Source organism: Protopterus annectens, chromosome 4.part0 (genome assembly GCF_019279795.1).
Source record: "Protopterus annectens isolate FY-2018-M chromosome 4.part0, PAN1.0, whole genome shotgun sequence".
Lineage (NCBI taxonomy): Eukaryota > Metazoa > Chordata > Ceratodontiformes > Protopteridae > Protopterus > Protopterus annectens.
This window is the reverse complement of record NC_056733.1, coordinates 772,340,004-772,356,167: the sequence shown is the minus strand read 5'-3', so window position 1 is coordinate 772,356,167 and position 16,164 is coordinate 772,340,004. Positions and strand designations below refer to the sequence as shown.

Genomic DNA, 16,164 nt, shown 5'->3' with positions numbered 1-16,164 from the left:
ACACTTGCCATACTTTCTTCTGTTTTCTCTGGGCTGCCTACGTGCCTGGAAGAGAAACAGTAAGTAAGATGTACCACACACAAGTGCATCCCCCTATGAAAGAATATAGCGAAGTTCCTTGATGCCCTGGTCAAATTTCCCCTAGTAGTATAAACACCACCTCAGGTCTCCCCTAAAAAGAAGCCACTAGCCTAGTGAGACTATCCTGGTCAACAATGGATAAATAAAATAAAGCTTCTTTTTTCTTCTAAATCATCGAGGATTTCTGTCAATCAGTAATGACATTCATCAAAGTTTCATAGTTTATATTGCTCAAAGAATGCACTTTGATGCAGCACGTATTGCTCTGTTCACATTATAAGTGATTTTGAGTTGTCTGGCACTTCTGTTAATGAACTGCTTCCTGTAGCGAAAGGTACAGGCTTTGAATCATTCCACCTCCCTTTGCCTTCTTTGTGACTTTGAGGAAGTCACTTAACCAGACAGTGCTCCCAAGTCAGTCCTGATAAGTGACAATTTTCCCGTTGGATTTACTGGGTTGACAAATACATAATAAATAATATTTAACATTTTTTTGTCCCCCATTATGTTTGGTTTTGTCCAGAATTCCTAAGCAATGAATGTAAGAGGTATGTTGACCTGTTCCCATTTGAGGTTTCTGGAAAAGTGTTGTGGATTACAGTCATTAACTGTCAGGTGTGTGAGTTCCAGTATTTGTATCCTTAAGAAAGTGCTTGATAAGGGAAACATTTAACAGCTGTTCCTGATTTTTTCCTTGTTTCTTGTTCTTAAACTATGAAGTTCAGAGAGCAGAAGGATGTTGAACTGTATAGTTCTGACATCAGTGAGCTGAGATAAATTTCTGAGTCATTATTTATGAATGTATTCATTCACTTGATCTCAAGAAAAAATCTGAGGGTGTAGGAGAAAGGCTAAAGTTGTTTGTCACTGAGAATTTGTAACTGTAGAGATGCTAAGAAAGAATATGTGAACAATTTTCTTATTTTGTCTTTTGGGGAGCTGAACTTTTTCAACTTACTCAAGTGTGTCTAACATTTGAAAAGCTGGGTTTGTGGCAAACCACAATTTATTTAAACAAATGTATTATTTTTATTTATTTATTTATTTTTTGTTTTATAAAAAAGTGTAAAAGGAACATTTTATACTGTAACCAAGTTACTATTCTGGCAAGCAAAGTGAGACTGTGGGGGTATATATACAATACACAGTTTTATTATGGCATGAGATTCCTTCCTAGAAGTTAATAAATGTGTCACATTTTACCCATCTGTTCCACATTGTGCAACATAATGCAGTGTTCTGCATTTTGGAGATGAAAGGTTGACCATGGCTATAGTTTATTTAATTCTTTGATTTTTGGTTCATAGGTGTTTACTAGGCTAACAAGCACAGGGGCCTTTTTAAACCTAGCCATATATCACATATCTCTAACAAGTTCTGGTATCCTTAATAAGTGTAAGCAGGGGTTTGGGAGATGAAACATTTATAGGTTACCTGTGTCCATTAGAGACATAGGTACCAAACCAGGGATGAATTTCCTGTTCCCCATCCAATTGTCCAAGTTACGCTTGAATTGAGTTAGGGAGAAACTCTGTTTTACATGGATGGGAACCCTGTTCTAGAGAAGGGGTAGTCTATGGGATATATACCTATCTCTCCAGCAGATCCTGTTTACATCACAAGCAAGGTTTAATTCTTTAGAACAGGTAATTCTGGTGCTGTTTGTTTTACAGATATGCAGGAGGTTCATCATAGTGGGGTCTGCCAGTACCTTGTATGCCAGGCATAGATCTCCACTCAACAGCCTGTAGGAGGCAGAATACAGGGATAGGACCTTGGGATGGTCTGCACAGAACATGTTACTTACATCCTGCATTCTTTTAGTGAGGAACTTCTGTGAACGTTACAATTGTTGGATATGCCTGGTTAGGGACATAGCAAAAGGGGCTCTGCATTCAATGATAGGTCTGATGAATGCTGAATACAGTGGATCAATGACTTCCTTGGACATAGATGACATGCCTTTATTTATAAGTTGCACAACATAGAATTATTTCCTCACTACTGTAGACACATGATGGTCAAAGGCTAGATGACTGTCTATGTGTGTCCCCTAGTCCCTGACTACAGGGTCAACTCTTAGGGGTGTGTTGTCAATATGATAGTTACCAGGGGTGGATAACTTCCCGAAGGATACTATTATGCATTTCTTGGCATTTAGTTTTAATCCATGGCTCAGACACCACTTATTTGTTTGTGTTAGCCCTTCCTGGAGAACATTTGTATCAGTAGGGGATTCAATGACAGCTCTTAATTTGCAATTATCAGCAAATTTAGTCAGTCAGATGGTATTGACATTGGCTTTGACTTCAGAGAAGTAAATGACCAAAAGGAGCTGTCCCATGACTGATCTCTGAGGGACTCATCTTGTGACTGGCCTCTTTGCAGAGGTGGACTCCCCAATTCTAACTTCCTGGATCCTGTCTGTGAGCCAGCTGGCTATCCACCAGGTGACATAAGGGTTTGTACCTAACCTCTCGAGTCTGTTAGTGATGTCCAAGTGAGGTATTGTGTCACATGCCTTGTCCAGGTCAAGCTAGGCAGTGTGAACCATTTTGACCCCATCCATTGCTTTGGTGGCCTTCTCAAAGAAATTCACCATGTTGAGTAGGCATGATCTGCCCTTGACAAAACCACATTGGGTTGGGTCCAATGTCTGGAGATTTCCTATGTCATTATGATAATTTCCATGATAATTATTTCCATGACTTTGCATCTGAGACTAGTGAGACTTTTGAGTCTGTAGTTTCCAGCGTCTGTAGATTGCCCACCTTTGTATAGAGGAATGGCTGTTGCTGTCCCCCATTCATGAGGTACAAAGCCTGTTCAGAAACTTCAGTTAAATAGCAATTCCAGAGGGCTTGATAGTTCATGTTTCCATTGACATTGGCCTTGACGTCAGAGAAGTAAATGCCAAAAAGGAGTGGTCCAAGGTCCAAGGACCAGTCCCTGAGGGACGCCACCACTGACTGGCCTCAATGTTCTCAGGGTTTATGTAGGCTTCACATTTTGCCAGGTTATCACTTAATAGTAGAAAGTTAGCCTCTTGAATATTACAGGTTTAGCTGGGGGTCCTGGTTTTATTTTTACTTCAAAGGAGACCATTTTGTAATCCATCCTTATGAGGAAAGACATTACACTAGGGGGTGTGCAGCACTCTCACATATTAGTGAGGACCAGATCCAGTATGGTTGCACTCCTGGTTGGTGTATTGACAATCTGGTCCAGGGAGATTGTGTTTACAAAATCCAGGAATCTCTGTGCCTGTATGTTTGGTGCTGTATATGATTCCCAGTTAATAGTGGGGTAATTAAAGTCGCCCATGAATATGGTATTGGGATAGATGGTTAGTGTTTCTAATAAGTTTAAATACACGGTATGGGTTTCCTGGGTCATAAAGGGGGCCTATAGCTTGCAAGGAAGTGGTATTGGATTTTGCCTATGGTGGTTTTAACATGGAGTAGCTCAAGTGCATTGTCCTGTTCAACCAGCCTTGAGGTATATTTATTTTTGATGTAGATCGAGACACCTCCACCTTTAGTCCCTGTCTGTGAAGTAGCTGGTCTAAATGTGTGGAAGACATTATAATCTTGCACTGTCAGTATGTTCTTCATAGCTTTAAACCATGTCTCAGTGACCACACAGACATCAGCATTCTCTAGGGTGAAGAGAGCTTCTAGGGAGTGGAGTTTTTTGTTTAGACTTCTAGCATTGAATAGTGATACCTTTAGATTTTCTTGGTTTTGATTTGCTATGTCAGATTTATTTTCAGTTTGCCATTGCCTAAAAAAAGGCACTATGAGGAAGACAATGTTTTAGCTAATATTTGAAAGCCTAGAGGGGAGAGGTGCAGACTATCCCTGGCAAAGCAGTGTGGTCTGTTGACCATCTCCTTCCATGCTGACAAATATTGCACCCCCTTAGAATAACAACAGATACTAAGCCAATTATTAATATCAGTCATCTTTTGTTCGTATTGTAGCATCATCCTTGGAGAATGTAAAATGCTGTTCAATGCTAGGCTCATACCAGCCTGGGACACATATCTCGAGAGCTCCATGATGTCTCTTTTCATATAGTCTAGGCAGGTGTGTCTCAGGTCATTTACACCCACATGGACTATTAATTAGTCATACTGGTAGTTGTGGTGCAATGACCTGAGTGTAATGGGATGAACCCTAGTCCCTGATAAGCAGCTGACTGTGACTTTATCCTAACTCATCCTGGTGAGAGGGACATCAATGTGACTCACAATGGAGTCTCCAATGACTAGAATGCTGGATTGTGTGGTGGCTTCTTTTATGGGCTTATAAGTAGAAGCTTCATGAGATGTGTCTGTATGTATTGATGTGGGTTTTGTTTTGAAAGTGTGCATTTGAGGCTGCTGAGGGTATTTGTTATATGCACTTTATCTAGGAGGTCTTTGAGGTTTAGGAAGGTTACATTTAAATGCCTCAGCATATGTGTGTCTGTATGTCTGCTTTGAATTGTGTGTGATGGGTACAGCGTGTGTACTGCTGACAACCTTATTGACATTAGGAGTGCTTTTATGTGAGAGATTTGCCTCCAGTGACATTGTGTAAATACATCTCTCACATACCATATCAGTTTGTTTGAGAATTAACTGGCTGTCAGTAAACATGAGGCAAATTCTACATTGCCACAGGATGCCCATATCCACCAAGATGGTAACAGTGATAGTGGGAAAGTTCATATCCATGGCAGCAGACCCTTTTTATTGATTAGACAGTTACAGTGAGGAATATAAAGCAAGGTCAGGAGTATCTGGTTTGCAACTCTGGGGACAGTGTTTGTCACTGCAAACTAGTTCTCCTGTGTGCACCTAAGTATTAGTAAAATTTCAATTGTGATTTTACAGGAAAATACCACTCAGTGTGCCTGTCTCTATACTGGGCATTGTCAAACACTTGAGGGGAAACTAGTAAGTAAACCCTGAAATTTTAAGGATGAAGTATTTAGGCAGATATTCTGAAGTTCAAAACAAGTCAAGCAGTACTTACTGAAAACAAAGAATTAGCTTGTCAAGAATGATGAAAAGAGAGGAGTCATGTGAATGGCTACTACTAATCCTGGTCTCACCACACTTTCACTCTGCTGAGCTACAATACTCCTTTGTTTCTTCTCTCACCAGAAGCAAAACATTAGCACCAATCCCAAGATGAGAAGCAGGCCACAGCCTGTTTGGTGATCCACAGTTTTGTCCCAGATGATGCAAGAGTCTGTAGGCTTGTTGTATCCTTTTCCTAGTAGATGCTGTGAAGATATTAGACATTGTTATCTGTGCTAGCATGACTGGCTGAAGTTTTGTAAATAATTGTAAATTACCTTATGTACATATGCCAGCATGACTAGCTATAATTTTGTAAATAAGTTTATGTCTTTTGATTATTACTTTGATTCATGTAAGATGTTTCAATCAAACAAGGTGCAGTTTTTAAGAGAATTCTGAATGTATGTTATGCCAGTCAGCTGACCTAGATGTAATGTCATTGTGTGCTAGAGCTGAAAGGAATAGAATCTCCACAGCGGCTGTTTGTTTACGTTTTAAAGTCTGATATGAGAGAGTAGAATTCTCATATCAGCTTCCTGACACTTAGAAAAATCTGCTATAAAAGCATGTTCTGAGTCAGTTACAATTCAGTTGTTTCCAGAGTAGTTCAGCTGAGTTGTTGTTGTTTTTTCCAGACCAGTAGTTATCATTCAGTTGTTTTCCAGAGCTGTTCATTAGTAGTAGTAGGAGTCATTGTTCCAGTCGCTGAGGACAAATGACAGCTTGAAGAATGAACAAAATTTATCATCTTGCCTTGCAGAAGTAAAAGTATCATCTTGCCCTGATGAATTAATTAGATTAGATAGGGACAGTTAAACTTCAGATAGTTAAGGAACTTCAGTTAGATAGTTAAGAGTTTTTCTAAAACCACTGTGAAATCTATCCTACAGTGTTATTTTCATAATTCCTGTATGTGAAAATCTGTTGTTTATTGAAATCAGTTATTCAGTGTTTACATGTTTTAAATCCTTTTATTTATTATTAAATATTGTATTACTTCTTATTGTAGCTAGTTATTTAGAAAGTACTTTTAATAACTTGAGAGTGTTTATGCTTATCATGATAACACCAGGGCCACTCCGAAAAGCCTTACTGCTTGAGTTACATGCTACCATTTGTATCAATATTTATTTTACCTAGTATAATTGAACACCCCTTTTGAATGGTATTGTGGTATTTGACTGGTGGCAGCCATTACCTTGTAATTTGGGAAAGAGGACATACCAGGCAAATCTGTGCCAGTGTTTCCCAAGACTGTGTGTATGTGTGAATATTAGATATTTAAGAGTGAATGAGTCAGATACCTAGAACTTGAACACAGTGTTCTGCAGTGGTTGATTTGGAGACTCATTTGGGGACCTGGAGTGAAGCATATAGTCCAGTCCCACGTTTGGAGCCTGTTCCTGGTGTACTCTTAGGGGAAATTGTTCATTTCTATCACTGCTTTTAGTGACACTCCCTTACTGGAGACAGTGGTGAGGATTAAGGCTCCTTAGTTACTGCCCTGGGTTAAAGAGGGGTCATCACAGATGCCTTAAATAGCAACCAGACCAATCAGGAATGTCAAGCACAGACATAGTCAGGAATCAATGCACTCTGCTTTTTCTCTCACCAGGAGCAGACTATAAGCACAAATTCCAAACCATCACCTGTGAAGTAGTTAATAGACTTTCCGGTGATCAGCAGTCTCCAGGAAATAATGTCCCTGTGCTCCTTCTCTCACCAGGAGAAAACAGAAGCACTAATCCTAAGATGACTACTGAGAGGCAGAATGTGGGCTTTCCAATAATGGCTGGTCCATCAATAGATGCTGAAGATTTTAAAGGTAAGATGAAAACAAATAGGTTAATATCCTAAGCATTGCAGTGTGCACTAAGCAGTTAGATATGAAACAGGGTATAACTTAAGTTTTAACTGTCTAAGTGGAGAGCCACTAATTTTAAAAGATCAAGATATATTAAAAAGGGGTAGGCATTTTGTATTCTGGTTGTATGGAATACAGTGGGATGGCCAATAAATTTAAATAGTTGAAGGGGAGTGATTTCCCTAAATGATAATTTTGTGATTACTCACAACAACCAATGAAAGGAGAGATGGAAGGAGATATGTGGTCAGTTAATGTAAGGGGCAGGCAACTAAAAATACAGTTATGTTTAAGAACACAACAGCACCAGGGTGGGAGGTTGGAAAACAAATTCTGTGTGACTCAAAAAAGACACAGCTGTGGTCTCTTTCCTAGTTTTAATATGCAATTAAAAGCAAAATACAAGTAAAAACAGTGTAAAGAAAACAAATCACAGAATATAAAACAGAAGTAGCCAATAAAGTAATACAAAATACAAGAAAGCAAAAGCAAACTAACCTTTCCCTGACACCAGGTTGTGGGAGAGTCTAGGTGAGCTTTTCCAGTAAAGCATGAATGAAACCCAGATCTACAGAATGGAGTTCATTAGAAGCTTCTAGCCATAATATTTTGCACTAAACTGCCAGATAGCATACAGCATACAGTATTTAACTTTAGGTGGGGGAGGAGTTATAATTTCATACCAGATTACCTATTCTTCCTGCTCGGATGGTGAATGCTTGACTTAGTCTTTCTAGTCGGAGTTACAACATTGTCTGCCTTTATAAATAAAGATAATTTTCTCTTGATCATCATGGATTGCTGCTGCTCGGCTGGGGTGCCTTCTGTGTGGAGTCTGCATGTCCTTCTTGTGGTTGTGTGGGTTTCTTTCGGGTGCTTCAGTTTCCTCCCACATCCCAAAGACATGCTGTAAGTGGATTGGACACTCTAAATTGGCCCTAGGCATGAGTGTGTGCATGTGTGTGCCTTCTGTGAAAGGTTGGGTGCCAGGCTGGCAACTCAACACCGTAAAACTCTACTGCCAATCATGAGTGGACAGGTGATCCGGTATGGAGTAACCGGGAAAAGCCAAAAGAATAATAAGAATGGTACACTGAAATTAATTTGCTTAGCTTGGCTATCGAGGACCTTGGAACCAAACTTTGGAAGTAGTTGAATAACACCAGTGTAAGCCCACCAGTCTGTTATTTGTAAAATAAAAACATGATCAGTGCAAAGCATCAGTCCCTCAGGCATTATCCTACCTTATTTCTAAATTTCATATTGGAAGATAATGAATGTTTAAACAGGACTATGAGAAAAGGCTTGTGGTTCACCTTTCAATAGATATTTTTCTTGCTAGTACATCTTACTCCAGTTAAATAAAATAGATGACAGACAAAAACAAAAAAAACAATCAGAATCAGAATAAATGGAAAAATTAAGCATTTGACATGTTAAAAAAAATGAAACTAGAAACTGGATAACACGGTTCCATGCGTTCATATCTTCAGAACATTTTAATTGCAGTATTTAAATTAGATTTGTGAATTTTGAATCTGAAAATAAATATTAATGTTTCAATATCTGGGTATGAACTTACAGGATTTCTGAATTTTAGTAACATTTATCTGGTAAATTCCTTTTATGATAGCTACTCAGTGATATGAAATACTCACTTTGTCAGACTACGTAGCATGTGTCTTTTTCATCATAATAATAATGGCAATGGAAGTACAAATAATTAACTCCAGACCTAAAACCATTCAGTAGCATGCTTCAGAACTGTCCATTTTCTTTCTTTCTTTCTTTCTTTCTTTCTTTCTTTCTTTCTTTCTTTCTTTTTTTAAGTAGAGTAGAACTATTTAATCTTGCACAAATTATGTTCATAATTAGATCAGTTAAAAATAAAAACTGCTTACAATATTTTTGGAAGGAAATATTTTTATTAGTTATATGTATATTATATGTGACTGCAAATGCATTCCACAAGAGATAAATATCCTTTTCTTTAATTATGCTTTACAGAGGCTACTGTGTAAGTTTCTGGGGTATTGCCAACAGTTTATTCATTGGTTCCATGTGTCCGCATTGTGTGACCGATTTTCGTGATTGTTCTTTGAACCAGGTTTTCAGCATCAGTCCAGATGTGGAAGTCTGACGTGATATGTGGCTTTTATGTACCTCCTTTGCTTTCTTTTGTATCAGGTAAAGGGTGATTATTTTCTGCTTTTGCTTCAGTGTTATCATTTTCAGCTTTGGCTTGTGATTTAGATCCATTGCTAATGTCTGATTTTAAATTGGTTCTTGGTTGTTCCTTTTGATGGTGAACTGTTTGAGAACATTCGCCATCTTTCTGTCCATTATCTACTCTTTCATGTTTTGTACACTGCATCCAGGGGTGAACCAGAATCTCCTCAATAGTCAGCCGTTTCATCACATCTGGATGAAGTATGCTGGTAATTAAGGCTTTACACTCTGAGGTGACACGTTCATACCTTGGAAAGACCACTTTGTGTGCCTTCTGAATACGTACCATCTTTTTGACATTCGAGTCATCATATGGCATAGAGTTAAAGACCATAACAAACAGAATAACACCCATGCTCCAGATGTCCGAGACCTTTGGTTCATAAGGTATATGCAGCAGCACTTCTGGTGCTGTGTATGCAGCAGAACCACAGAATGTTTTAGATAGTAAGGAGTGTCCTTCTTTATTACAAACACAGTGTCTTGAAAACCCAAAGTCTGTGAGCTTGATATCATAATTAACATCTAAAAGAAGATTTTCACACTTCAGGTCTCTGTGTACAATATTAATACCATGACAGTACTGTATGGCCATTGTTAACTGATGGAACATCTTTTGGGCCATATCTTCTGGTAATGACCCTCGGGATTGAATATATGCCAGTAAATCCCCATGAACTGCAAGCTCCATGATAATGTAAATCTTTTCATTTGAAAGCTTGAATATCTCTTGAATCCTCACAATATTTTTGTGTTTCACTAGTGTTAAAATCTCCATTTCTCTTTGTAGGAACTTCTCTGTAACATCATCATTTGCTTTTTTAATGTCTATTATCTTCACTGCTACATTTGCTTTGTGTTTCTTAGAGTATGCTGACTTCACTTTCCCAAAAGTTCCTTCTCCTACACTAACACCCATAATATAACCACATTTTTTTAGAACTGTAGCATCATCCATGTCTGCAGGAAAAACAGCAGCTCCTGTACCTAAAACTGTTTCGTGTAGTATTACGCTATTTGTTTCCTTCTGTCACTTCAGTCCCTTTCACTGTGCTGATCTGATGAGATTTCCTTGGCCTGTTCTCTAGGGTTCTAATGATGCAGTGCATTCTTAGAATGACCATTTGTGAGATCATAGGAGATGTCATAAACATCTAGCATTATGCATTGGATAGGACTGGTATAGGCTGCTGCATTTTCCAGATAAATTCATGTGACAACATTGTGTAACATTTTATTATTTTCTGTTATATAGGGCATTGTCAATTTAAGTTACAGGCCAATAGTGAGAAGACATGGAAAATCAGTGTTGGACAGGTACCTTGATGTATCTTTATTCACATCTAGAAAAGTGTCAAGATTATTTTAAGAAGATAATTAAGAAGATAACAATGTTGATGTTATTTCTATACAGTGTGTCATGTGCGCTGTTAGAAATTTGAACAAATGGATATGAAGAGTAACAGATAATTGTGCTTGTTTACTTGTCTATGCATCTGTTATGAGGAATATGGCACTATTTACTTGTCTATGCATCTGTTTTGAGGAATACGGCACTATCTTTGTAGGTTTCAAGGATCATTTGGCATACATGCCCGGAATTCATTAACTAAAGTATACGTACTTCGTCAAAGGCTACACAATTGGCCTTCTGTGCAGAATGAACAGTAATGATGTTCATTGAATATGCAGGATGCTAAACAACCCTACACATTGATCAGCACCTGCCTGTGGCCAGAACACAAGCTAGGAGCCATTTTGAGGTGCAGCAGGGCCTGAGCACACAGTATAAATACAGGATGGTATGTAAGTTTCACCTCGGTAAGCAAGTATGTGTGAACACAATAATAGCAAGAGCAGCTTGGAATATGTAAATACAAGGCAAGAGGATCGTAACATGAAACTGGTATATCTCTAAACAGAATCAGTAAAAACTGCAAGAAAAACCTGACCAAGGTAATGGCTTCTGAATGCCCATGACTTTTTACTTTTAAGTCTTTATGATTACATTCAGACCAATAAAGTTTAACCCCACTAGCTGTGGACATGCATGTTTTGGCCTTTTTATTGACCTCATTAGCAAAGTATAAGCAGATAGTTTTTGCTAGACATCAGAAACACAGGTTCTTAAAACCTAGCTGATGCCCATAAACATAAGGTACCTGCAAAATATCCCAAATAACATCAAAACCAAAGGGTAAAAAAGCCACACTGACAAACCATTCAGTAAAAGCTGCAAGAAAAAAAAAAATAGTTAAGCTAGTGTTTTCACTGTGTTAATCCTTAAACCTCCTTGTAATGGAGGTCCATGGGATATATGCAAATAACCCCTTAAGGACATCAAGTGTTTCAGCTACACAGCTTCTGAATACCCAATGCTTTTAACTTATTAAGTCTTTATGGCTACATTCAGGCCAGTAAAGCCAAACCCCACTAGTTGTGGACATGCATGTTTCAGCATTTTTATTTACCTCACCAACACAACATAAGTGGATAGTTTGGCTATACATCAAAAACACAAGGTCCTTAAATTCAGCTTAAGCCCATAAATGAGCAAAGTCCCCCCTTTTCATAATTAGAGAGAAATCCAGAAATAATCAGGGCCACTCAGGGACACTTTTATATTACTTTAAAATGAAATGTTAACAGAAGGAAAAGAGTGAGAATTTATCACACATTTTGTCAACGTGTAAAGAAGGTGACACCCATAATTCTTGCTATTAACCACTATTAAGTATAATTCAACCATCTTTTCCACAAAGTCACCACATTTTTATAAAGGATTATGAGGGAGCTATGATGTAACAAAATGAGAGAAGTTCATCAACAATGGAGACAGCTGAAAAGTAATAAAATGGTTTACAATGAAAACTGATACAGTAGAAGATATATTGCAGGTACTATACAGTTAGGGAACTTCACTGACCTTGTTATGTATATTTTGAAATTGAACAAAGGCAGTAATTTACATAGAAATGAACTGATGTTTTAACTGACATACAGGTTCAACAAATTTAACTTTTTCCTCAATTCATTTATATTAAATATAGAAAAAGGAAGATGTAATGGCAAATTTTCTACAGTAAAAATGGGGACATATTGAGACTATTAATGCCCACCTGTACAGTCCTTCCCATACAGGTAGTCATTGTGGATACAATCAATTGTGGCAGCAACATGCATGTTGTAAATGGTAGGAACTGAGTCTGTTAATACATCCCGAGTAATTAATATAGTGTCATATGGTAGGACATGCTACAGAAACAGAACTCTCACTTTGAACAGCATGTTAACAGAAAACTATGCTGCAATGCATTCTTGCAGATGTGGGAGGTTGGCATAATGGTTAAGGTGTTTACCTTTCAGACACAAGTTGCAGGGTTTGATTCTCACATGGGGTAACTGGCTAGGTTTTAAATGGCCGCCAAGGGCAATTAGCCTAGTACTAATCTATGAACCTATGAACCTATGTCTATAACAGATATGAGATATATATAGTCAGGAGATGAGGGACATTGTTATGTAACATATAGTAAGATACAAGGCCTTCAAGACAAAAGTCACATGGAGGCACTTCATTTATATTTGGGTTGTGTGTGTAGAAATGTCAGTGAATACCTATGGACATGATCTAGGTGTGTGCAATAGGAAGACCACACATGGATAGTTAACCCACAGGAGAAGTAAGCCAAGAACAGTTTACCTGCTAGAGCATTGTGTTATGACATCTGCTAAATGGGAACCATTTCGCTTTTCATTATAAAGTGATTGGAGTGCAGAGCATTTTGGGAGTCTAAAGCATTTTTGTAAGTCTAACCATCATATCATGTGTGTGCTTCTGGCTGCAGCTGCTACACATACACATTTAAATACAGTCTGATGAACAACACCTCTGCATGCAGTATAGCATCAAGTCATAAATCACAATTTGCCCTGAAGTAAGCTTTGCTAACTCATTTTAAAACCTGCATGACAACATATAACCAAGACTCATGAACAGGTCCAACATCAACATCAAGAAGGAAGTGAACTGTTGAAAATGTATTTGCATTTTACATACTGACCTGTAACAATGTTGGTACCCCCTGAACATTGGTTACTACCTTCACTACATGGAAGTTGGCAGAGCTATGCTTCCAGAGGCAAATTCTATAAAGTTTTTCACAAATAACAACAAAGGACAATAACTATTGCTTAACATTGATTACTTAATGTGTTTTGTGCTAAACAGCTCCCAACTAATGCATCATCATACTGGGGATGCTGTTAAGGATGTACAGTAATGACTATAATAACTTCTACTACATCATCATCATACCGGGCATGCTCATACAAAAGTACATTAATGACTACAATAACTTCTACTACATCATAATACTGGGAGTGCTCATACGAAAGTACATTTACGAATACAATAACTTATACTTCATCATCATACTGGGCATGCTCATAAGGAGGTGCGGCTATGAATGTATTAACATTACCTAACCATCACAAAAACATAACGAAGTATCATAACAGGTCCTATCACACTTTGTGACCACTTTGCAACATGACATCAAGACTTAATGAATAAGCTATTCTTTCCTTTAATCACTATATTGTGAACCAAAATATTAAAAGGCATACACAACTGGAATTAAACATATGCAATGCAAGTCAGTTCCTCCTGCTTTGTGCACTGGCTGTTGATGCCAGACAAGAATTCACAACACAGATGTTATGTAATGAATACTTGAAGGGATTACCTGAGTATAGTGTTACAATGTATATGCCTTCCATTAAAGGAAGTACAAAAGTTGATCTTTCTCTCTCTCCACTATTGTTAATGTTTTCATTAATTCAAATAATAAATATTATTCTTTTTGTGGAAGTAAATTCTGCCTGTTATCATTTTCTTACTCAGTAGTTACATCTTGCCAGACTCAAACACCTGCCTGAGGTTATAGTTCATAGAGCTGTATACCAACCTCTAATGCCACAAAAATAATCATATGTGTTGTGTCATGAAGCACGCACTTGAAGGGATTACAACAGTAGTGCATCAGAATGGTTATAGCTCCCCTGAAAAGTAGTCTGAGGCCACAAAAACTGTTGACCTTGTTAGTGTTCACGCAACTCTGAGTGTACCATATCACCATCATTTAGGTAAGCCACTCCTGTCTGCTGTCATTGTCTGACAGACATACATTACTAGATTCAAGCCCCTACCTATCTAGGTCCACACTCTAAAGGGTTGTGTATTACCTGCTTCTGTCACAGGAGAAGTTGTCCTTTATTATGACACCTGCACAGTTCAGGTGTCAGTAAAGACACACTTCAATGGCTAACCTAAGCAATGTTTTGAATGGTCATGTATCTCCTACAATTTCTTTTGAGGGATCAAAATGCTTTAGCCATGTTACTGTTCACAAAGCTGTGAGTTAGGCATATCGTCATCTGTTTGCATAAACCACCCCTGCCTGTCAATGTTGTTTTGCACACATAGATTACCAGATTTGAACATCTGCCTAAGTCTGTGCTAAATAAGTCAGCATTAACTGCATGTGCCACAGGAGAAGTCTAACCATAAGGGTCACAGAACACATATTTGAATGAGATGACTTCATCAATGAGTTGAAAGACCTATGTCTGACCTAAAAGAGATGGAAAGCCTTTCAGAGAATGTTGGATATGACTGTTTCTTGTTTCTACACTCACACATAGTATGTTGACCTTGCTGGATTTGAACAGCTACCTATCTAAGCCCGCAGTTTAGAGAACAGTGCACTAACTGCACATGCCGTAGGAAAGTCTTACCACAAGTGTAAGACTGGACATATTTGAAGGCATTACATCATCATTTTATTGCAAGGCATATATGTGTCTTAAAAGTGAGTAAAAGAGTATTCTGAGGCCTCTTCCCATGTCAAGGTTTTGCATTAGTGGAGGTGTATATGCCCCATGTGTTGTATAATCTAGTCATCCCTGTCAGAGTAGTAACACACACTCACACTCTTTAGTGATTTCCAGATTCCAACAGCTGCCTGCCTAATTCCACAAGCTAGAGATCATCACAGGAAAAATCTTAAAACAAGTGTAAGACATACCACATTTGAAAGGATGACCTCATCATTGTATTGCAAAGCAGATTTGTGGGCTAAAAAGGACTGAAATTGTTGGGAGAGCTCTCTCGTGGTGTAAATGAAAACAACACATCTGTTGGTTAAACCAGTTCTACCTAGTACTAGGATCATACAATGAAACAGGTGAGTCATTATTGGATTCAAACATCTGCCTATCAAAGTACACAGGCTAGCGTACATTGCATCAACCTTTAGCACCACAGCAGAAGTCTTACTACAAGTGAGAGAGAGCACAGAGCAGACGTTTGGGCTAAAAGGGAATGAAATTGATTGGGGAAGCCCTTCCCAGTTTAAATGTTTATCCTTAGAGGAAGTGGATAGATCAGATCTGTCAGTGAAGCCAGTCCTACCTAGCATTAGCATCTCATACACACATACCAGGCAGTCATTGCTGGATTTGAGCAACTACCTAAGTACACAAACTACAGTACTGTATATTGACCACCAGGTTGTGAGGGAGTGAGCTATTTGCTGCCTCTTAGCCAGAGCCATGGCATATTGTGTATACCTCTGTCTGCCTTGATCATTTCCAGCTACTGGTTCTTTATCAGTCTCGGCATCTGTATCTGTATCTACTGGCCCTGCCCTGTGGTACTGGGAATTATGATCCTTGTCCTGAGTCTCCCTGCTGTAACTGTTTCCTGACAATAATGTTCAGTAATATGGCACAGACTGTCAGTATTTTGGAAGAGGTGGCTAGATCATATTGTAGGGCACCTCCAGATGTTTCTAGACATCATAAATGTGATTTCAACAAGCCAAAAACATACATGTGATATTTCTAATCTAATCAT

General features: G+C 38.3%; 1 protein-coding gene across 1 annotated transcript; it reads right to left on the bottom strand.

The window, feature by feature from the left end:
- Nucleotides 1–9,171: 9,171 nt before the first annotated feature.
- On the bottom strand, nucleotides 9,172–10,203 carry LOC122800337 (testis-specific serine/threonine-protein kinase 1-like). The gene has a single exon (XM_044069787.1). The coding sequence runs from the start codon at nucleotides 10,201–10,203 to the stop codon at nucleotides 9,172–9,174; it is 1,032 nt and encodes a 343-aa protein (XP_043925722.1).
- Nucleotides 10,204–16,164: the final 5,961 nt, after the last annotated feature.